The sequence below is a fragment of the Hypanus sabinus genome, chromosome 9 (assembly GCF_030144855.1).
Source record: "Hypanus sabinus isolate sHypSab1 chromosome 9, sHypSab1.hap1, whole genome shotgun sequence".
Classification (NCBI taxonomy): domain Eukaryota; kingdom Metazoa; phylum Chordata; class Chondrichthyes; order Myliobatiformes; family Dasyatidae; genus Hypanus; species Hypanus sabinus.
The window spans coordinates 156,936,569-156,960,367 of record NC_082714.1 but is presented as its reverse complement, the minus strand read 5'-3'; the positions used below and the strand labels follow the sequence as shown (position 1 = coordinate 156,960,367).

At 42.5% G+C, this 23,799-nt stretch overlaps 1 protein-coding gene across 2 annotated transcripts in view; it reads left to right on the top strand.

The window, feature by feature from the left end:
• LOC132399947 (E3 ubiquitin-protein ligase Itchy-like) overlaps nt 1-23,799 on the top strand; it is a 150,640-nt gene that overhangs the window by 77,826 nt on the left and 49,015 nt on the right. For both annotated transcript variants that reach the window (XM_059980915.1, XM_059980916.1), the window contains 6 exons: nt 7,009-7,069; nt 7,202-7,286; nt 16,454-16,582; nt 21,076-21,148; nt 21,383-21,454; nt 23,350-23,438. In XM_059980915.1, the coding sequence (XP_059836898.1) occupies nt 7,009-7,069; nt 7,202-7,286; nt 16,454-16,582; nt 21,076-21,148; nt 21,383-21,454; nt 23,350-23,438 (509 nt within the window). The remainder of the gene's footprint in view (nt 1-7,008; nt 7,070-7,201; nt 7,287-16,453; nt 16,583-21,075; nt 21,149-21,382; nt 21,455-23,349; nt 23,439-23,799) is intronic.

Genomic DNA, 23,799 nt, shown 5'->3' with positions numbered 1-23,799 from the left:
TGGCTTTCCACATTCTGCTTGTACTCACCGTTCAGTGCAGGAACTTCAGTAATTACCTGAATTATGGAGGCCCAGTTTGGTTTTACGACTCCAATATTTGATACCTTTAGTCCTATTCATCCATCTACCTCGCAAAACCATTATTTTTATTTGGCTTAATTAATGATTTAGTTAATTTGCATCCGTTAATTGTGTTCCTGGTTAGTTAAGTCCTGTTTTAGCTGATGCCAGGCAGACAATCTTGGAAGAGTATTAATAATGGCTGCGATCACTTGTCTTGTAAAGACACTGCCCAGAAGAAGGCAATGGCAAACCACTTCTGTAGAAAAACTGCGCCAAGAACAATCATGGTCATGCAATGGAGGACCATGATCGCCTACGTTGCACAACATGGCACATGATGATGATGAGCTGTGTTTACAAGGGTGCTTTATTTTCTTAATTTTTATGGTTTTTTTTTAAACTGTTTCTAAGTTTGATCATTCATTTGGAAATGATGAACTGTCCTTCTGAGTTCTGAATGTTAACTGTTTAATCCTGTGCATAGATACTGCCTGACATGCTAAGTTCCTCCAGTATTTTGTATGTGTTATTCTGGATTTTGAGCATCTGCAAAACCTCTTGTGCTTCTGAAAGTCAGTGTTGTCAAAACAGCATCAGAGCAGACCACAAGTGTTTTGCACTGTCTATTTGCTAAATTCCCATTCATGACCTGTTACTGCTGTACCAAACAGCTTCCTTTGTATGTAACTACACAATGTTACTATGGCTGCAGTCCTCAGGTGGTGGTGACCATGAGGTACAGGCTTAATCTGGCACAATCCAGTGTCAGATGTATCTGTTGAGCTGAGGCTATCTTGTGTTTTTTTTTTGTTATTTTAACTACAAATAAGTGTTAATTCTGTTAAGATTTGCTATTTTTGCAAGCTGTCTTGTGACCTGTTAAAATTCTTAATATATCTAATTTTAGTGACTAGTTTGTCACTACAGATACATTAAATATAAGTACAACAGATATATTAAATATTTTAATGACAAAGAAATTTTACTTAATGACAGTACTTACTGCCTGTTGTGGCACTGGCGTTTAGGGCAGCAATAAAGGTTCTCCATCTCCGTCTGTCCTTGTAGAAGGATTCTTTATTGCTGTTTCTGTTTTCACCAGTCAGGGTTTTTGTGCTGAGCTGAACCCCCAAACCTGGAGACCTGGTGAACCACTCCCAGTCTGGCCTCTACCCTTTGACCTGTTTGGTACAGGTTACCCTACCAAGAGTCAAAGCATAAAGCCCTGACTCCAGCCAACATCCAACTCCAATCACAGCATGGGTGTTCCACTTGGAAAATGCCGCCCAGCAACCCCTGATTTAATTGTAACCTAATTACAAAACAGTTTATTAATGACAGGAGTCATAGTCTTTTCTTTGACCTTGGAATCTGGCCTTCTGAGTGACTGTTGTACAATCTCTTCTGCCATGTCCTGTCAATGGTGGAATCTCTTCCTCACTGCTTGATCTCTCTCTAATGCCATTCTTTTATTTGTGTTTTTTTAAGCAGTAAGTTGAACTTTACTTATTGAGATACATAATCTGTTAATTGTGTTCCTGGTTAGTTAAGTCCTGTTTTAGTTTTTTTAAATTGAAGCAAGAGGCAGAGAGGGAAGAAGTAAAGGCATCTCGGAGAGAAGCTGTTTTTTTTAACTGATCGGGGAAAAGTGGCTGGACTGCGCAGGCACGTGACATAGCGCGCCAAAGGTTTAAAAAGGAGAGGAAGTTTTCAACAGTGTTTTAAATCGAAGCAAGAGGCAGAGAGGGAAGTAAGGCACCTCGGAGAAAAGCAGTTTTTTTTTAACTGATCGGGGCAAAGCTGCTAGACTGCACAGGCACGTGACGTAGCGTGCCAAAGGTTTAAAAAAAAAGACTGCCATATACAGCAGTCATCGTCGGAGTGGACTAAGGCAGAGTGGGATGGGTTTGGCTCAATCAGGCTTCGGCGTTAACAGACAGAGGCGAGGTTTGAACGGGGCACGACTGCGCAAGAGTGTGAAAGTCGGCCTCTGAGATCAGTGGGAGAATTTTAAAAGCCAGCAGAGGCTGAGGACGAGCTTGCTCCCAGTGAGGTAAGGCCAGGTAAGCTCCTTTAATTAATCTAATTAGCTTAGGAGTAGGTAATGGAGGCAGCAGTTAGGGCAGTTGAGTGCTCCGTTTGCAGTATGTGGAAAGTCAGGGTGAGCACAATTGTCCCTGCTGACTACACCTGCAAAAGGTGCATCCAGCTGTAGCTCCTGACAAGCTGTGTTAGGGAACTGGAGCTGGATGAACTGGATCACTTGGGAGGCAGAGGCTCCCAAATAAACAGGAGATACAGGTGATAGTCACCCCTAAGAGTCAGGAGGCGGGTGACTGTCAGGAGAAGGAAGGGGAATAGACAGAAAGGGCAGAGCACCCCTGTGGCCATTCCCATCAACAATAAGTCTACCGTTTTTGATACTGTTGGTGGGGACGACCTACCAGGAACAAATTGCAGTGGTTGCATCTCTGGCAACGAGACTGGACCGTCAGCTCAGAAGGGAAGGAGGGAAAAGAGGAGAGCAGTGGTGATAGGGGATTCGATAGGGGGATAGATGGGAGGTTCTGTGGAAGAAATCGACAATCCCGGTTGTTCTGTTGTCTCCCTGGTGCCACGGTCTGTGATACCTCGGATCGAGTTCTCAGTATTCTCGAGAGGATGAAGCCGGATGTCGTGGTCCATGTAGGGACCAATGACGTGGGTAGGAAGAGTGAGGAGGTCCTGAAAGGTGAGTTTAGGGAGTTAAGCGCCAAGTTAAAGGACAGGACCTCCAGGATAGCAATCTCAGGATTGCTACCAGTGCCACATGCAGGTGGGTTTAGAAATAGTAAGATAGCACAGATCAACACATGACTGAACACCTGTTGTAGGAGGGAGGGCTTCAGATTTATAGATTATTGGGCAGTTTTCCAGGCAAGGTGGGACGGTTTATATCTGGACTGGAGGGGGACAAGTATTATTGCAGGTAGGTTTGCTAGAGAGGCTCCAGTGGATTTAAACTAGATATGAGGGGGGAGGGGAACCAGAGTGTAGGAACAGATGTATGGGAGAAGGAAGAAAAAGAAGATAGTAAAGTTGTTTGCACCATTGGAGATAAACAGAGAGGAAGAGCTGGAGAATTTCTTAAATGCATTTATTTTAATGCTAGGAGCATTGTAAGAAAGGTGGATGAGCTCAGAGAATGGATTGATACCTGGAAATATGATGATGTAGCTATTAGTGAAACATGGTTGCAGGAGGGGTGTGATTGGCAACTAAATATTCCTGGATTTCTTTGCTTCAGGTGTGATAGAATTGTAGGGACAACAGGGGGAGGGGTTGTATTACTTGTCAGAGAAAATATTACAGCGGTGCTCCAGCAGGATAGATTAGAGGGCTCGTCTAGGGAGACTATTTGTGTGGAATTGAGGAATGGAAAAGGTGTTGTAATACTTATAGGGGTGTATTATAGACCACCTAATGGGGAGCGAGAATTGGAGGAGCAAATTTGTAAGGAGATAGCAGATATTTGTAGCAAGCACAGGGTTGTGATTGTGGGAGATTTTAATTTTCCACACATAGGCTGGGAAGCCCATTCTGTAAAAGGACTGGATGGTTTGGAGTTTGTAAAACGTGTGCAGGATAGTTTTTTGCAGCAATACATAGAGGTACTGACTAGAGAAGGGGCAGTGTTGGATCTTCTGTTAGGGAATGAAATAGGTCAGGTGACAGAGGTATGTGCTGGGGAGCACTTCGGGTCCAGTGATCACAATGCCATTAGTTTCAATATAATTATGGAGAAGGATAGGACTGGACCCAGGGTTGAGATTTTTGATTGGAGAAAGGCTAACTTTGAGGAGATGCGGAAGGATTTAGAAGGAGTGGATTGGGACAATTTGTTTTATGGGAAGGATGTAATAGAGAAATAGAGGTCATTTAAAGGAGAAATTTTGAGGGTACAGAATCTTTATGTTCCTGTTAAGTTGGAAGGAAAGGTTAAAAGTTTGAGAGAACCCTGATTTTCAAGGGATATTGGAAACGTGGTTCAGAAAAAGAGAGAGATCTACAATAAATATAGGCAGCATGGAGTAAATGAGGTGCTTGAGGAAATATAAGGATGTAAAAAGAATCTTAAGAAAGACACAGGGTTGCTTTGGCAATTAAGGTGAAAATAAATCCGAAGGGTTTCTACAGTTATATTAATAGCAAAAGGATAGTGAGGAATAAAATTGGTCCCCTAGAGAATCAGAGTGGACAGCTCTGTGTGGATCCGAAAGAGATGGGGGAGATTTTGAACAATTTCTTTTCTTCGGTTTTCACTAAGGAGAAGGATATTGAATTGTGTAAGGCAAGGGAAACAAGTAGGGAAGTAATAGAAACTATGACAATTAAAGAGGAACAAGTGCTGGTGCTTTTAAGGAATATAAAAGTGGATAAATCTCCGGGTCCTGATAGGATATTCTGTAGGACTTTGAGGGAGGTTCGTGTAGAAATAGCAGGGGCTCTGACAGAAATATTTCAAATGTCATTAGAAACGGGGATGGTGCAGGAGGATTGGCATATTGCTCATGTGGTTCGATTGTTTAAGAAGGGTTCTAAGAGTAAACCTAGCAATTATAGGCCTGTCAGTTTGATGTCGGTGGTGGGTAAATTAGTGGAAAGTATTCTTAGAGATGGTATATATAATTATCTGGATAGACAGGGTCTGATTAGGAGCAGTCAACATGGATTTGTGCATGGAAGGTCATATTTGACAAATCTTATTGAATTTTTTGAAGAGGTTATGAGGAAAGTTGATGAGGGTAAAGCAGTGGACGTTGTTTCTATGGACTTCAGAAAGGCCTTTGACAAGGTTCCGCACAGAAGGTTAGTTAGGAAGGTTCAATCGTTAGGTATTAATATTGAAGTAGTAAAATGGATTCAACAGTGGCTGGATGGGAGATGCCAGAGAGTAGTGGTGGATAACTGTTTGTCAGGTTGGAGGCCAGTGACTAGTGGTGTGCCTCAGGGATCTGTACTGTGTTCAATGTTGTTTGTCATATACATTAATGATCTGGATGATGGGGTGGTAAATTGGATTAGTAAGTATGCAGATGATACTAAGGTAGGTGGCATTGTGGTTAATGAAGTAGGTTTTCAAAGCTTGCAGAGAGATTTAGGCCAGTTAGATGAGTGGGCTGAAAGATGGCAGATGGATTTTAATGCTGTTAAGTGTGAGATGCTACATTTTGGTAGGAATAATCAAAATAGGACATACATGGTAAATGGTAGGGCATTGAAGAATGCAGTAGAACAGAGTGATCTAGGAATAATGGTGCATAGTTCCCTGAAGGTGGAATCTCATGCGGATAGGGTGGTGAAGAAAGCTTTTGGTATGCTGGCCTTTATAAATCAGAGCATTGAGTGTCGGAGTTGGGATGTAATGTTAAACTTGTACAAAGCATTGGTAAGGCCAAATTTGGAGTATTGTGTACATTTCTGGTCACCGAATTATAGGAAAGGATGTCAACAAAATAGAGTACAGAGGAGATTTACTAGAATGTTACCTGGGTTTCAGCACCTAAGTTACAGAGAAAGGTTGAACAAGTTAGGTCTTTATTCTTTGGAGTGTAGAAGGTTGAGGGGGGTCTTGATAGAGGTATTTAAAATTATGAGGGGGATAGATAGAGTTACGTGGATAGGCTTTTTCCATTGAGAGTAGGGGAGATTCAAACAAGAGGACGTGAGTTCAGAGTTAGGGGGCAAAAGTTTAGGGGTAACACGAGGGAGAATTTCTTTCCTCAGAGAGAGGTAGCTGTGTGGAACGAGCTTCCAGTACAAATGGTAGAGGCAGAATTGATATTGTCATTTAAAGTAAAATTGGATAGGTATATGGACAGGAAAAGAATGGAAGGTATGGGGCTGAGTGGAGGTTGGTGGGACTAGGTGAGGGAAAGCATTTGGCACAGACTAGAAGGACTAAGATGGCCTGTTTCCGTGCTGTAATTGTTATATGGTTATACAGCACGGAATAAGCCTCTTCTGGCCCTTCGAGCTGCATCACCCAGCAATGCAGCAATTTAATTCTAGCCTAATAACAACAATTTACAATGACCAATTAACCTACCAGCTGGTACTCTTTAGACTGTGGGAGGAAGCCAGAGCAAGCCCATGTGGTCATGGGGAGGTGTACCAATTCCTTATAGGCAGTGGCAGGAATTGAACCCAAGTTGCTGGTACTGTAAATCTTGTGCTAACTTTCCAGAGCTTTCTTACTTCATGTCATTTCAAAAATACATTTACTGTTTTATTACTGGCTCTTTTATTTTTATAGTTTGAGTTGTTCTTTATCTTGATTGAATTTGTAGAGGTGAGCCTGATCTGATCAGGCATCCCTGTACACATATTATCCTGTACCTAGTTGCAGTTTTTGTTATTCACATAGTGCTCTGAACATTTCAACTTTTCCATCTTCTCCTCTACTCCATCTTTCACTCATTCGCTGTCTTTGTCCCTAAGTTCCTTGCTTGAAGTTCAGGTCCTCCCTGGCTTGCATGCAGCTGATACTTAAGGCCGGTGGTGTGGCTTGCCTGCTACTGCCATGTGGGAGTTTAGTTTCCAACTTGAAAACTGTTTGGGATCCGAACACCTCACTGGAATGGGACCCTGCTATAACCTGGGGATGACCTGTGCTCTCGTTCATTATCATCTCTCTGGTGGATTCAGTTTACTTGTTCAGCCCCTGATTATCCGTCTGCTTCAAGCTCAGCCCCGTGGCTTCAATTTGTGCCTTGACGAAGTTCTAAAACGCACAGATTTTATGTTGAATATGCGGTTCTGTAGATGCTGGAAATCTTGAACAGTCACAAATTGCTGGAGGAACTCAGCAAGTCAAGTAGAATCTATGGAGTGGGATAAGCAGTCGATATTTCAGGCCGAGACCCTTAATCATGTCTCATCAAAATAGTTTCTATTTGCTTTCAGTATCCTGAGCCAGTGGTGCCTGCTGAATTTGACCCCCTTGGCCCGTTGCCAACTGGATGGGGTAAGTAGAACCTAAACATGAAAGAAAAATATGCAGCTTAAGAATAATTTGAGACTGTGCATATGATTCAGTTATATTTAAATCTTGCTAAAGATTATCACTGGTTAATTAAACTCTATGTCATTCATGTAGAAAAGAGAACAGACACCAATGGCAGGGTATACTTTGTAAATCATATAACGCGTACCACTCAGTGGGAGGATCCAAGGACAGAGGGGTAAGTAAACCTTTCGAGTGCTACTAAGATAAATGCTGATGTTCCTATGCCATGAAGTAAGTTTGGGTCATAGGTGTCAAAGCTTTAAATGCAGATCATCTAATCATAGTGTTTACTATTTGCATGGGTGGATTTCTGTTGATTTTCAGTCCATCTGCTTTCCATTCCGCCTGGTATGAAGGTTCCAATGTACAGGATCAGAAAAAGCTGTAGAGATTTGTAGACTCAACCAGCTCCATCATGGGTTCTAACCTCCCCATCATTGAGGATACCTTCAAAAGTTGGTGCCTCAGGAAAGCGGCTCCTGTCATTATAGACCTTCACCTCCTGACCCAACATATTGATGCAGCTGTAAAGAAGGCAAGACAGCAGCTATATTTAATTAGGAATTTGAGGAGATTTGGTATGTCACCAAAAACACTTGCAAGTTTCTACAAATGTACCATGCAGAGCATTCTAAATGACTGCATCACTGTTTGATGTGGGTGTTTTCTGCAGAGACTCCAGTGGATTTAAACTAGATACGAGGGGGGGAGGGGAACCAGAGTGTAGGAACAGATGTATGGGAGAAGGAAGAAAAAAGACAGTAAAGTTCTTTGTACTGTCAGAGATAAACAGAGAGGAAGAGGTGGAGAATTTCTTAAATGCATTTATTTTAATGCTAGGAGCATTGTAAGAAAGGTGGATGAGCTTAGAGCATGGATTGATACCTGGAAATATGATGATGTAGCTATCAGTGAAACATGGTTGCAGGAGGGGTGTGATTGGCAACTAAATATTCCTGGATTTCGTTGCTTCAGGTATGATAGAATCGGAGGGACAAGAGGGGGAGATGATGTATTGCTTGTCAGAGAAAATATTGCAGCGGTGCTCCAGCAGGATAGATTAGAGGGCTCGTCTAGGGAGACTATTTGGGTGGAATTGAGGAATGGAAAAGGTGTAGTAACACTTAGAGGGGTGTATTATAGACCACCTAATGGGGAGCGAGAACTGGAGGAGCAAATTTGTAAGGAGATAGCAGATATTTGTAGTAAGCACAGGGTTATGATTGTGGGAGATTTTAATTTTCCACACATAGGCTGGGAAGCCCATACTGTAACAGGGATGGATGGTTTGGAGTTTGTAAAATGTGTGCAGGATTGTTTTTTGAAGCAATACATCGAGGAACCAACTAGAGAAGGGCAGTGTTGGATCTTCTGTTAGGGAATGAAATAGGTCAGGTGACAGAGGTATGTGCTGGGGAGCACTTCGGGTCCAGTGATTACAATGCCATTAGTTTTAATATAATTATGGAGAAGGATAGGACTGGACCCAAGATGGAGATTTTTGATTGGAGACGGGCTAACTTTGAGGAGATGCGAAAGGATTTAGAAGGAGTGGATTGGGACAGTTTGTTTTATGGGAAGGATGTAATAGAGAAATGGAGGTCATTGCGATGTAGAAAATGTATAAAAAAACTAATTTAAAAAAAGAGAAATTTTGAGGGTACAGAATCTTTATGTTCCTGTTAGGTTGAAAGGAAAGGTTAAAAGTTTGAGAGAACCCTGGTTTTCAAGGGATATTGGAAACTTGGTTCGGAAAAAGAGAGAGATCTACAATAAATATAGGCAGCATGGAGTAAATGAGGTGCTCAAGGAATATAAAGAATGTAAGAAGAATCTTAAAGAAATTAGAAAAGCTAAAAGAAGATACGAGGTTGCTTTGGCAATTAAGGTGAAAATAAATCCGACGGGTTTCTACAGTTATATTAATAGCAAAAGGATAGTGAGGGATAAAATTGGTCCCTCAGAGAATCAGAGTGGACAGCTATGTGTGGAGCCGAAAGAGATGGGGGAGATTTTGAACAATTTCTTTTCTTCGGTATTCACTAAGGCGAAGGATATTGAATTGTGTAAGGTAAGGGAAACAAGTAGGGAAGTTATGGAAACTATGACAATTAAAGAGGAGGAAGTACTGGTGCTTTTAAGGAATATAAAAGTGGATAAATCTCTGGGTCCTGACAGGATATTCCCTAGGACCTTGAGGGTGTTTAGTGCAGAAATAGCAGGGGCTCTGACAGAAATATTTCAAATGTCATTAGAAACGGGGATGGTGCCGGAGGATTGGTGTATTGCTCATGTGGTTCCATTGTTTAAAAAGGGTTCCAAGAGTAAACCTAGCAATTATAGGCCTGTCAGTGGTGGGTAAATTAATGGAAAGTATTCTCAGAGATTGTATATGTAATTATCTGGATAGACAGGGTCTGATTAGGAGCAGTCAACATGGATTTGTGCGTGGAAGGTCATGTTTGACAAATCTTACTGAATTTTTTGAAGAGGTTACGAGAAAGTTGACGAGGGTAAAGCAACAGATGTTTTCTATATGGACTTCAGAAAGGCCTTTGACAAGGTTCCGCACAGAAGGTTAGTTAGGAAGGTTCAATCGTTAGGTATTAATATTGAAGTAGTAAAATGGATTCAACAGTGGCTGGAATGGAGATGCCAGAGAGTAGTGGTGGTTAACTGTTTGTCAGGTTGGAGGCTGGTGACTAGTGGTGTGCCTCAGGGATCTGTACTGGGTCCAATGTTGCTTGTCATACACATTAATTATTTGGTTGATGGGGTGGTAAATTGGATTAGTAAGTATGCAGATGATACTAAGGTAGGTGGTGTTGTGGATAATGAAGTAGGTTTTCAAAGTTTGCAGAGAGATTTAGGCCAGTTAGAAGAGTGGGCTGAAAGATGGCAGATGGAGTTTAATGCTGTTAAGTGTGAGGTGCTACATTTTGGTAGGAATAATCCAAATAGGACATACATGGTAAATGGTAGGGCATTGAAGAATGTAGTGTAACAAAGTGATCTAGGAATAATCGTGTATAGTTCCCTGAAGGTGGAATCTCATGTGGATAGGGTGGTGAAGAAAGCTTTTGGTATGTTGGCCTTTATAAATCAGAGCATTGAGTGTCGGAGTTGGGATATAATGTTAAACTTGTACAAAGCATTGGTAAGGCCGAATTTGGAGTATTGTGTACAGTTCTGATCACCGAATTATAGGAAAGGATGTCAACAAAATAGAGTACAGAGGAGATTTACTAGAATGTTACCTGAGTTTCAGCACCTAAGTTACAGAGAAAGGTTGAACAAGTTAGGTCTTTATTCTTTGGAGTGTAGAAGGTTGAGGGGGGTCTTGATAGAGGTATTTAAAATTATGAGGGGGATAGATAGAGTTGACGTGGATAGGCTTTTTCCATTGAGAGTAGGGGAGATTCAAACAAGAGGACATGATTTGTGAGTTAGGGGGCAAAAGTTTAAGGGTGACACGAGGGGAAATTTCTTTACTCAAGAGTGGTAGCTGTGTGGAACGAGCTTCCAGCAGAAGTGGTAGAAGCAGGTTCGGTATTGTCATTTAAAGTAAAATTGGATAGGTATATGGACAGGAAAGGAATGGAGGGTTATGGGCTGAGTGCGGGCCAGCGGGACAAGGTGAGAGTAAGCGTTTGGCATGGACTAGAAGGGCCGAGATGGCCTGTTTCCATGCTGTAATTGTTATATGGTTATATGTTGTAAAATTAGCTAGCTCCATGATGGGCTTGAACCTCCGTAGTATCCAGATCATCTTCAAGGAGCAGTGCCTCAGTAAGGCGGCATGCATCATTAAGGACCCCCACCTCCAAGGTCATCCCCTGTTCTCATTGCTGCCATCAGGAAAGAGGTGCAGTAGCCTGAAGGCACACATGCAGTGATTCAGGAACAGCTTCCCCTCTGTACTGGAAATTCGCTTCGTACAGCATTGGTAATAAAACTGATTCTGAATTTAGTTATGATCTTTTGTCTTAAATCTTCAGAGAAACAGTGGAAATTTGCCTTTGTTGCTTGGGCATAACCATTTGCAATACACTACAAAGGAAATTAGGTTCCATCAAAGCTATTTTTCAAAAATTATTCTTGATGTAGATTTTCAATGCAATCTGCAGCTGTTTTACATTCATTTGGTGCATGTGTGTGGTGTCATAACTGGGCAACACTGGTAAATCTGTTTCCTGATTGGAAACAGAAAGAAAAAGGTTTTATGGCAATTCTGCTTTACTGATAACACGAGTGAATCTGCAGATGCTGGAAATAAATAAAAACACAAAATGCTGGCAGAACTCAGCAGGCCAAACAGCATCTATGGGAGGAGGTAGTGACGACGTTTCAGGCCAAAACCCTTCATCAGGAGTGAAGTAACATGGGATGGTCGAGGGGGGATGAGAAGTGGGGTCGGGATAAAGTAGAGAGCTAGGAAGTGATAGGTTGGAGGAAAATGGGCTAAGGGGAAGGTGGAGAATTATGGGAAATAAAAGAGAAAGAAAGGTAGGGCTGGGGGAGATTATGGTGAGGGGGGGAAAAGAGAGAAAGAGAACCAGACTGAAATAATAGATAGGGATGGGGATAACGGGGGAGCAGGGGTATCAACGGAGGTCTGTCAGTTGGATGTTCATGCCGGCAGGTAGGAGGCTACCTAGGCGGGAGATAAGGTATTGCTCCATCAACCTGCACGCGGCCTCATCTTGACGGTAGAGGAGGCCATGGACAGTCATGTTGGAGTGGGTGTGGTCTATGGAATTGAAGTGTGTGGCCACAGGGAGATCCCGCCACTGCTGGAGGACTGAGTGCTGGTGTTCGGTGAAACGGTCTCCCAGTCTGTGGCGGGTCTCCCCAATGTATAATTGGCCACATCGGGAGCACAGGATACAGTATATCACCCTAGTTGACTCGCAGGTGAAGTGGTGTCTCACCTGAAAGGACTGTCTGGGGCCTGGGATGGTGGTGAGGGAAGAAGTGTGGGGGCAGGTGTAGCACTTCTTCCATTTGCAGGGATGAGTGCCCGGAGGGAGGTCGGTGGGAAGGGATTGGGGGGGGGGTGGGGGATGAGTGGACAAGGGAGTCGAGTAGGGAGCGATCCCTGCGGAAAGCCGGGAGTGGGGGGGAGGGAAAGATGTGGCTGGTGGTGGGATCACATAGGAGGTGGCTGAAGTTACGGAGGATTATACGTTGGATAATCCTCCCCTACCAACAGCCAACTCCCCAATCCAACCTACCCCCTCTGAACGCTTTGCTCTCCATTCCCTCCGCAATCATCTCAACCTTACCATCAAACCTGCTGATAAGGGGGGTGCTGTTGTCGTCTGGCGCACCGACCTGCACATAGCGGAGGCACAACGACAACTCGCTGACACCTCCTCTTATCTACCCCTGGACAATGACCCCACTAGGAAGCACCAGTCCATTGTCTCCCAAACCATTTCCGATCTCATCAGCTCGGGAGATCTCCCATCCACGGCTACCAAACTTAGAGTTCCCATACCCCACACTTCCCGTTTCTACCTCCTACCTAAGATTCACAAACTGCCTGTCCAGGCAGACCCATTGTCTCTGCTTGCTCCTGCCCCACTGAACTCATTTCTGCCTATCTTGACTCTGTTTTATCTCCCCTTGTTCAATCCCTTCCCACCTATGTCCATGGTACTTCCCATGCTTTACATCTCTTCAAAGATTTCAAGTTCTCTGGCCCCCACGCCTCATTTTCATCATGGACGTCCGGTCCCTATATATCTCTATCCCCCACCAGGAAGGTCTCCAAGCTCTTCGTTTCTTCCTGGATTCCAGACCCAGCCAGTCACCACCTACCACCACTCTTCTTCGCCTCGCGGAATTAGTCCTCACACTTAACAATTTCTCCTTTGACTCCTCCCACTTCCTCCAAATTAAAGGTGTTGCCATGGACACCTGCATGGGTCCTAGCTACGCCTGCCTTTTTGTCGGCCATGTGGAGCAATCTATGTTCCAAGCCTACATCGGTATCTGTCCTCCTCTTTTCTTGCGTTATATCGAAGACTGCATCAGCGCTGCTTCCTGCATGCATGCTGAGCTCGTCGACTTCATTAATTTTGCCTCCAACTTTCACCCCGCCCTCAAGTTCACCTGGTCTATTTTCGACACCTCCCTCCCCTTTCTAGATCTTTCTGTTTCTATCTCTGGAGACAGCCTATCCACCGACGTCTACTACAAACCTACTAACTCCCACAGCTATCCAACGTATAATCCTCCGTAACTTCCGCCACCTCCTACGTGATCCCACCACCAGCCACATCTTCCCCTCTCCCCCACTCTCGGCTTTCCGCAGGGATCGCTCTCTACACGACTCCCTTGTCCATTCATCCCCCACCCCCACCCCATCCCTCCCCACCGACCACCCTCCGGGCACTCATCCCTGCAAACGGAAGAAGTGCTACACCTGCCCCCACACTTCTTCCCTCACCACCATCCCAGGCCCCAGACAGTCCTTTCAGGTGAGGCACCACATCACCTGCGAGTCAACTGGGGAATATACTGTACCCAGTGCTCTCAATGTGGCCATTTATACACTGGAGAGACCCGCTGCAGACTGGGAGACCGTTTGGCCGAACACCGGCGCTCAGTCCTCCAGCAGTGGCGGGATCTCCCTGTGGCCACACACTTCAATTCCACAGACTACTCCCACTCCAACATGTCTGTCCATGGCCTCCTCTACCGTCAAGATGAGGCTGCGCACAGGTCGATGGAGCAATACCTTATCTCCCGCTTGGGTAGCCTCCTACCTGCCGGCATGAACATCCAACTCACAGACTTCCGTTGATACCCCTGCCCCTCCTTACCCTCATCCCTATCTGTTATTTCAGTCTGGTTTTCTCTCTCTCTCTTTTCCCCTATCACTATAATCTCCCCCCAACCCTACCTTTCTTTCTCTTTTATTTCCCATAATTCTCCACCTTCCCCCTAGCCCATTTCCCTCCAACCTATCAGTTCCCAGCTCTCTGCTTTATCCCTCCCCCCACTTCTTATCCCCCCTCGACCATCCCATGTTACTTCACTCCTGATGAAGGGTTTCGGCCCGAAACATCATCACTACCTCCTCCCATAGATGCTGTCTGGCCTGCTGAGTTCTGCCAGCATTTTGTGTTTTTATCTGCTTTACTGGTACTAGTTTTTAATTCCACCACATTAATTAATTGAGTTAACATTTTCTGGCAGTCATAGTGGGGGTTTTATTATTTTACATCATTATGCTGTTTGCAAAATGCCACAGATAAAATGGTCTCATTACTAAGCTCATTTATCAAGTGTTTCTTTTCTGCAAGTGTCCTAATGATCTACTGTCCATATAGTTACAACAATTACAACAACTTATCATTTTAATAGGCAGATCTTTGTTTAACTCTTTGACTCTCTGATCTTATCCATGCACTGATTGTGGACTTCAGAAATGGTAAGATGAGGGAACACTCACCAGTTCTCATAGAGGAGGGGTCGGCAACGTTTACCACTGAAAGAGCCAATATGGACCCATTTCCCACAGAAAAGAAAACACTGGGCGCCAAAAACCCGTTTGACATTTAAAATGAAATAACACTGCATACAATGTTTTTTTTTGCCTTTATGCTATGTATAAACAAACTATAATGTGTTGCATTTATGAAATTGATGAACTCCTGCAGAGAAAACGAAGTTACATTTCTGCATGCAACAAAAACATTTTGAACTCCGAAAAAAAGACGTTGGGTTAAAGGTTACTCCATAGTTAGCCTACCTTGGATCGAAGAATTAAAAGAAAGCGTGCACTGGTGGGTGTCAGGCATTGGCAGTGGTGATATATATTAATAGCGATAAAAAACACGTTGTAGCGGTGTGCTACACGCAGCGCTAAAATAAAGACACTGCAGTCAAAGGTGACTTTGTTCGAACTAAACAGCCTTGCTTTAAAGCCTCCCTCAACCCATCCCCGTGGGCGCGGATGCTCCAAAAGACACGTACTCACAAACCCCCGTAGGCTATCTCCCTTAGCCGGAATGGTGGCTAATTGTGAGCCGGTTCGGATGTGCCAGGAAATGGGGTCTCCACAATGTTTTTAGATTGTACAAGATCACCATAATCTTCAAATTTCGAATTACATTTCAAAAACTAACAAACCACGGGGAGCCGCAGCACAGACATGAAAGACCCGCATGCGGCTCCGGAGCCGCGGGTTGCCGACCCCTGTCATAGAGGGATCAAAAGTGGAAACGGTGAGCAATTTCAAGTTCCTGGGTGTCAATATCTCTGCAGATCTAGCCTGGACCCAACACATAGATGCAGCTACAAAGAAAGCACAACAGCAGCTATATTTCATTAGGAGGTTAACAAGATTTGGTATGTCACCAAAAACACTCTAATTTCTACAGATTTACCATGGAGATCATTCTAACTGTCTGCATCACTGTCTGGAGGGACTACTGCATGGGATTGAAGTAAGCTGCACAGACTTGTGCTCCATCATGAGCTCTAGCCTCCATAGTATCCAGGACATCTTTTAAGGAGCAATGCCTCAAAAAGTCAGAGTCTATTGTTGAGGACCCCCATCACAGAGGTCATGCCTTGTTCTCATTGCTTCTGTCAGGAATTAGGTACAGAAGCCTGAAGGCACAGGCTTAATGATTCAGGAACAGCATCTTCCCCTCTGTCTTCTGAGTTTTTGAATGGAAATTGAACCCATGAACATAACTTTTTTTTTGCACGGCTTATTTTATCAAGTTTCATGACATGTGCTGGTGATATTAAACCTAATTCTTCTGATTCTGCATTTACATGGGTGAAAATTTTTGAGAGAGCCCTTGTGCTAATAAAGTACATAAAGAAAAATAAATTTTGATCATTTTTTGTAGACTTGAAAGCTTTGCGGTATCACATGCTTGAGATGAGGATGTGGAACTCGTGTATAGCAGCCATTCCACTGAAAACAAGCCACTATTAGCAAAAACTGAAGATGCACTTGGGCTTCAGTGTGTACCTTCAAACTATTTAGCTGAATCATTATCCAAGTAACCAAAGATACAAGTATTAACAGAGTTTTGCATATGAGCCATTTATATACATTTGCCATCAATAATTGAATAAAACTAAAAAAGAGGATATTAGAGATTGCAATTAAAAGTGCTTTGATAGCCTTCATTTGCTGAGGTATCAACTGTTGTATCATGTGATTTGCAGGGAATTATTATGAGCGTTATAAAGCAGCCGTTGATGCAGTTATCACAGGAGAGCTAAAGGCCATGTCGCAGCAGTCTGTTTTCCCTTCTGATGCTGTTCATAGTGCAGACCCGTTAAATTCACGTATGTTATTTATTCCTCCAGCATTCTCAATGAGAAGCCCTTGCCAGATGGATGGGAAATGCGCTTTACAGTTGATGGTGTTCCATATTTTGTGGATCATAACAGAAGAACAACAACGTACATCGATCCACGCACGGGGAAGTCAGCACTGTAAGTTGTGAATCGACCTTTCATGCAGAACAAAAATGTTCAACGCTCATTGATAATAAACAGGATAGGGCAACAGAATCAAATCCAGTACTTGTGGCTACTGGTTGAACTTCAGCTCCAGATACCAATTAACAGAGATAACGAGAAGCTTCTTTTGCCAGAGGGTGGTGAATCTGTGTAATCCATCACCACAGACAGTTGTGGAGGCCAAGTCATTGGGTATATTTAAAGTGGAAGTTGATAGGTTGTTGAGTGTCGGTTACCCGGAGAAGGGAGGAGAATCAGGTTGAGAGGGATAATAAATCAGCCAGAATGGAAATAACAGAACAGAGTTAATGGACTAAATGGACTAATTCTGCTCCTATGTCTTATGGTCTAAATGTGATCTTAACCCAAGGTTTTGCTGTTCTGCCATACTATAAAAGCATGGTTATCTAACACTTGTTGCAAAGAAAATGCAGTCTTTAATGAGATATCACCAATGTTGATGAACAGGCCTATCATCTATTGCACTTCAAAGGAATTAGTTTATTCACTATGATAAATATGTAAACAAAATATTAGAAATATGGAAACATAGAAAACCTACAGCATAATACAGGCCCTTCAGCCCACAATGCTGTGCTGAACATGTACTTACTTTAGAAATTACCTAAGGTTACTTATAGCCTATTTTTCTAAGCTCCATATACCTATCCAGGAGTCTCTTAAAAGACCCTATCGTATCTGCCTCCACCACCGTCACCGGCAGCCCATTCCACACACTCACCACTCCCTGCGTAAAAGAACTTGTCCCTGACATCCATTCTGTACCAAGCACCTTAAAACTGTACTCTCTCATGTTAGCCATTTCAACCCTGGGGAAAAAATCTCTTGACTATCCACAATCAAAGCCACTCATCATCTTTTTACACCTCTATCAAGTCACCTCTCATCCTCTGTCACTCCAAGGAGAAAAGGCCAAGAGGGTTGGTTTTTTTTGTAGAACAGTGAACATTCTGTTATCCAGCATGTGTTGGATAACCAGTGATACCAATTAACTCAAAATCACCTTGGTACCTTCCTAAATCAGATACCACCTAGAAATGCCAAATAACCATGCTTTTTATTAGCACAAGACGTTCTGCAGATATTGGAAATCTTGAGCAACACACACAAATGCTGGAGAAGCTCAGCAAGTCGGGCAGCATCCATGGAGGAGAATAAATAGTTGACGTGTAGGGTATCAGTCCTGAAGAAGGGTCTTGGCCCGAAAAGTCAACGGTTTATTCCTCTTAATAGATGCTGCCTGACCTGCTGTTTTTCTTCAGTAATTTGTGTGTGTTATACCATGCTTTGACTGAACACAGATCTGTACAGAACAAATGTTCTCCAAAAAGTCTTTGTAGCTGAAAGGAAGTACAAAGAAAAAATTTGTCATTGACTTTTTATATAATTATTCCCTTATTAGATGTTTCCTGACATCCTGGGTATTTACTGTATTCTGTTTTTATTCACTTCTGCTACTCAGTATTTTCACTTCATAAATAACTAGATTCAGCAAAAAGTTTTAACATGTGTCAAATCGGTTCTAGATTTTCCTGAGAGTAGACTATATCAACAAAGTCCAGCTCCTGGCCTTCATATGTGGCTTAGCTACTAAGCCCTGCGAAAGTTTCCACTGACAGGAGAAGGGGCAAAGGTAGGTTACTGACACCTTAAAACCAGATGGGGCTTGTCAGCCACCTAGGAAAAGGAAAACTCATCTCAAACCTCTGCTGCCTTGCGGCTACACCCACTCATGAGGGAGGCTATGGGAGTAAACCCTGAGGGGAAAAATTCAGAGCTGGAGTCCCTAAAGCATTCAAAGTACATTGAATACCAAACCGTATTGGTTTCTGTCATTCCTTTGGATTCGTCTGCTGCGTGCATAGCAGGAGCCTGCTACATGGGCAACAGCTTATTCTGCATATCGTTCTGCCCTGGCTCGTGTATCACATAGATATCTGGAACACAATATCCATTGCCGATCCCAACCAACAGAGGGCCTCAAAAAGACCACATCAAGAGATGATTGTTCTTACTCTTTCTAATCTGAACTAAGTATAAATACTTACTTATACAGTTGATTCAGTCTGGCCCAGCACCTGAACCATCATCACGTCATCAGGTTCAGGCACCTCAATACACTGTGGGGGGTGGGGGGGGGCCTAGACCCCATTGTCTCATCTCAACCTGTACTCGACCTTTCCATTTCGGCACAGTGATTAAATTTGAGATTCACTAGTGCCATCTTAAACCAGAAAATGTAGATTCCCATCTAAGCAAGTTCCTTTTGCCCATTTTTGACCCATGTCACTTGCTGATTTAGGCTGTAGATGTTTTCTTTCTTGTAATTTTTTTACGTTCGTTAGTATTTTTTATAATCCTCTTTATATACGTAATTGTTCAGTGAGTTTTTCAGTGGTTACAGTTGCCTCTTTATTTTTCTGGAAACTTCTTTGTTTCAGTGGTGGGTGTCACATTACTTGAACCCACCTATTTAAATAGTGAAGCCCAACTTAAATTGGAGGATGCTTTGCCAGGCATCTCCTCCCCATCCTCCAAAAGTGGAATTTCTCGGTGGCCAACCATTTTAATTCCTATGCCTGTTATCTTTCTGAAATGTCAGTCTGTGGCCTCCTCTATTGCCACAGTAAGACCACTCTCAGAGTGGAAAAACAGCACCTCATTCTGTCTGGGTAGCCTTCAACCTGATGGCATGAACCTTGATTTTTCCTTCTGGTAATTTTTTCCCTCCCCTTCTGTTTTCTGTTCCCCGCTCAGGCCTCTTATCTCTTTTCCTCCTCACGTGCCTACTTCCTCTCCCTGGTGCCTCTCCCACTTCCCTTTCTCCCATGGTCCACTCTCCTCTCCTATCAGATTCCTCCTTCTCCAGCCCTTTACTTGTCCCAACCACCTTGCTTCACCAATCGCCTTCTAGCTGGTCCTTCTTTCCTTCCCCACCACCTTTTTATTCTGGCATCATTCCCCTACCTTCTCAGTCCTGATGAAGGGTCTCAGTCCAAAAAGTCGATGTTACTCATTTCCATGGATGTTGCTTCGCCTGCTGAGTTCATCCAGCATTTTGTGTATGTTAATTGGTTAACTGTTATATGTGGAATTTACTGTTCTCAGTAGTCTGGTATAAGAAGACCACACCACCTTCCTCTTTTCTCTCTCTCACCATACTTCTTTTTTGCTCTTGTAACAGTTAATAAATTGATTGTAACCAAAAAATTTTATGCTTCATTTTTAAACTTCAGAAGAACCTTTGGATCACAAAAGCATCAGGATCCAACACCCTTCCCAGCCATGTACCTGTCCAAGTATCTTTTAAATATTGTTAATGTATTTGTCTTAACAACTTCTTCTGACAGCTCATTCTGTTTACTGGCATCCTCATTTGCTGATGATAAAATTAAATGTAGTAAATACTATTCTTGCCTTTCTGGGTTGGTTGCTGTGAATACATGTTCTGGACTTATAACTAGTGCTTGTAGCTCTAGGCATTTCTGGTGATTGGAGTGACATAATTTTGGAAATTTTCAGATCTAACTTGCAGTAATTACCTTTAAAGGTCTACATAAATTCTAAATTGAAGTCCTTGAGTTGACTAGGGTCAGTGATTGGGTCTATTCATGTAAAACAAAATTAATATGCCTTTGTTCAATAATTGTATTTAGCCACCCTCTTTATACATATCTAACTGTATTCCTCAAGTATGAGCTTCTTGGACAAATGTTGCAAAAGATGAGCTGCACTGAATAATATTGCCTTAGAGCGGGGTTCTCAACCTGGGGTCCATGGACCCCTTAATGGTATTGGTCCATGGCATAAAAAAGGTTGGGAACCGCCTGCCTTAGAGACTGGAGCATACACTCAGTGGCCCCTTTATTAGCTACACTGTACAACTGCTCATTGATACAAATATCTAATCAGACAATCATGTAGCAGCAACTCAATGCATAAAAGCATACAGGCGTGTTCAAAAGGTTCACTTTTTCAAACTAAACATCAGAATGGGGGAAAGAAATGTGATTTAAGTGACTTTGACTGCCGAATGATTGTTGGTGCCAGGTGGGGTGGTTTGAGTATTTCAGAAACTGCTGATCTGGGATTTTCACGCACCACCGTCCCTAGAGTTTACAGAGAATGGTGCAACAAACAAAAAATCTAGTGTGTGTCAATTCTGTGGGTGAAAACACTTTGTTAATGACAGAGTTCAGAGGAGAATGGTCAGACTGGTTCTAGCTGACAGGAAGGCAACAGTAACTCAAATAAGCATGTGTTACAACAGTGGCTACAGCAGCAGAACACCACACCAGGTTCCACTCTTTTGCCAATAACATGGCCACTGAATGTAGAATGACACTTAAGCAAGTGACAGTGTGTTGGTGGCCTGTTCATCTTTTAGAAAATAGGAACTCGGATTAAATGTGAGTTTCAAAGTACTTCTTTCTTTGTTTTTCCAGATCAAATGGTCCAAACATCGCGTACGTCCGTGATTTCAGATCCAAAGTTTCCTATTTCAGGTTCTGGTGTCAGGTAAAAGCAGCTTTTCATCCTATTGAACACTGCGTCAGAAGTCTCAAGAAATGGCTCCCAATATGTAGCAGCATTATCTTCGTAAGGATAATGGAAAATTAGGAAAAGCAGTTCAAGTAGCTATTTGTTTCATCTGGTTGTGCTGACTTGTCGACCTCTGGAAGTTTTGCGAGGGTATATTGAAACGAAGAGTGTGTTGACTGATTTATAAAATGAGGTTGTTTTCTGTTCCAGCAATTGGCTGCGCCTCAGCACATCAAAATAACTGTGACCAGGAAAACATTATTTGAGGATTCCTTTCAGCAGGTAATTCCCAGAATTAGGTTTGGGGGAAAAAGTTGGGTGTGGAAAACAAACTTGATCTCAGTGAGTGTATCTGATCTGAGGTCTTTGTCAGCACCTCGTTACCAAGGCCATCCTTGGTATGTCAGGCAGCCATATTTACTTCTCTACCTTTCCAGAAGAGCTGACAGTGCATGGGGTAAGGTTTGACACAGATTTGCGTGGACCACTTTTTTTAAGCAGGGGAATAGTCAAACTCGAATTTATTGTCTTGTGCACAAGTGCATGTATGAGGGAATACACGTGCTTATTGTGTTATGCACAAATGCATGTATACGCAGGTATAATGAAAAACAAACTTGCAGCAGCATCACAGGTATATGCCATCAGATATTCAGTATTCACAAGAAAAAGATAATCTTAAGTTGTTATACACAAATTTTACAAGACTAAACACAATTAGAACAAAAACAAAACAAAACCCTTTTTAGTACTAAGTGATCAGTGTTGCTAGACTGTTGCGATTAGGGTTTACCTTAAATATGAAACCTTTATATAAGTGAGTGCTAATTGAAGCAATGACAGTGGAGATCCAAAATACCTGAAGATTTTCAAAAGCTTTTGTAAAATTTAAGTTCAGAAATTAAAAGAAAACAAACTGCTGGAAATGCTCAGACAGACGGGCAGCATCTGTAGAGACAGAGTTGTTCACCTCATATCTCATGGGTGACCTGTCAAGTATTTCCTGCATTTTAAGTATTATTTCCAATTTCCATCATCTACACTATTCAGAATTTGAATTTACTTAAGAATTCTTTACTTTGTTGTAGTTCATCTTGATGTAGATAGTGCGACCCAGCCCATCAAATCCATGCAGGTTCTTAGAGCATTTCCATCAGCCCCATTATCTCAAATTCAAGTTTATTGCCATTCAACCATACACATATATAAAGCTAAATGGAATCTGGGGCCAAGGTACATATAGTCATAAACAGCTGCAACGGGGATCGAACCCAAGGTGTTTGAACTGTATAGTATCACCAGCACTTATATGCACCTTTGCCAAAAATCACCAAATACCATTGTTGTCATATTTAGTTATGTAAATATTGTTGGAAGCAAGGATTCTGTCCAGTTCTTGCTAAGGTCAAAATTCTAGAACTCTTGCCTCATAACACTATGGAGTACTGTTGGATTGGGCAATTGAATTGTTATTTTCCTTGTAGTGTAACTTATGTTTGTATTTTTATACGATCTATATACATGTAATTGTTTAGTGAGTTTGCCAGTGGTTACAGTTGCCTCTGTATTTTTCTGGAAACTTAGTTTCAGTGGCAGCAATCACATTACCTGAATCTGGCTATTTAATTGGTTAACTAATATCTTTTGGAGTTTCAGTGGAATCCAAGGTCTGTCATAAAAAGACCAGACCACCTTTGTTCACTCTCCTCCTCCATCTCTCACCAAGCTTCTCCCCTCATTTCCTTTGTTTTTGTACCACTTAATAAAATGATTGTAATCAACAAGTTTTATGCCAAATTCTTATCTTCCAAAGAGCCTTTTAAATCACAAAATCATCAGGATCTAAGTACCAACAGCAAAAGGACTGTTGCAGTTCAGCACCACTTTCTTGAGGGCTATTAGCAACTAAGGAACCCTTAGATCTTGAAAGGAATATGTTTTAAAGTTACTGTCCTGACGAAGGGTCTCAGCCCGAAACGTCGACAGCGCTTCTTCCTTTAGATGCTGCCTGGCCTGCTGTGTTCCACCAGCATTTTGTGTGTGTTGTTGTTTGAATTTCCAGCATCTGCAGATTTCCTTGTGTTTGATGTTTTAAAGTTGATGGTTTTATAGATAATGCACTTAAACACTCTTTTTGGAACGTGATTCCCTTGCAAACTATTTTCTGCCTGTTTCAGATTATGAGCTTTAGTCCTCAAGACCTGCGACGGAGGTTGTGGATCATTTTTCCAGGAGAGGAAGGCTTAGATTATGGAGGTGTGGCAAGGCAAGTATTTTCAATTAAGGATCAAAGTGACAGGAAGCATTTACCTGCTGTGAAACTGATGAATTGTGCAATGTAGGAAGAGGTTAGTCTATTTCACTTTTGTTAGGTCTTTGATAGAGCAACGCAGTTATTCATGACCTTTTCATTCTGTGCATACCTGCAGGTATTTCCCCTTCAATTCTTTATTTAGTTTGTTCCATGAATATACTGTTTCTCCTGACTCTTGTCAAATGCTTTCATAATTTTGAGTGCCTTTACTCCAGTTCTTCTTCCCTGTAAGGAGAGCAACTGAATTCTCCTGTCTCCAGACTGAACTGAGGCCTCTTACTCTTTCTTCCATCTCCAGCCAGAACCAACACCC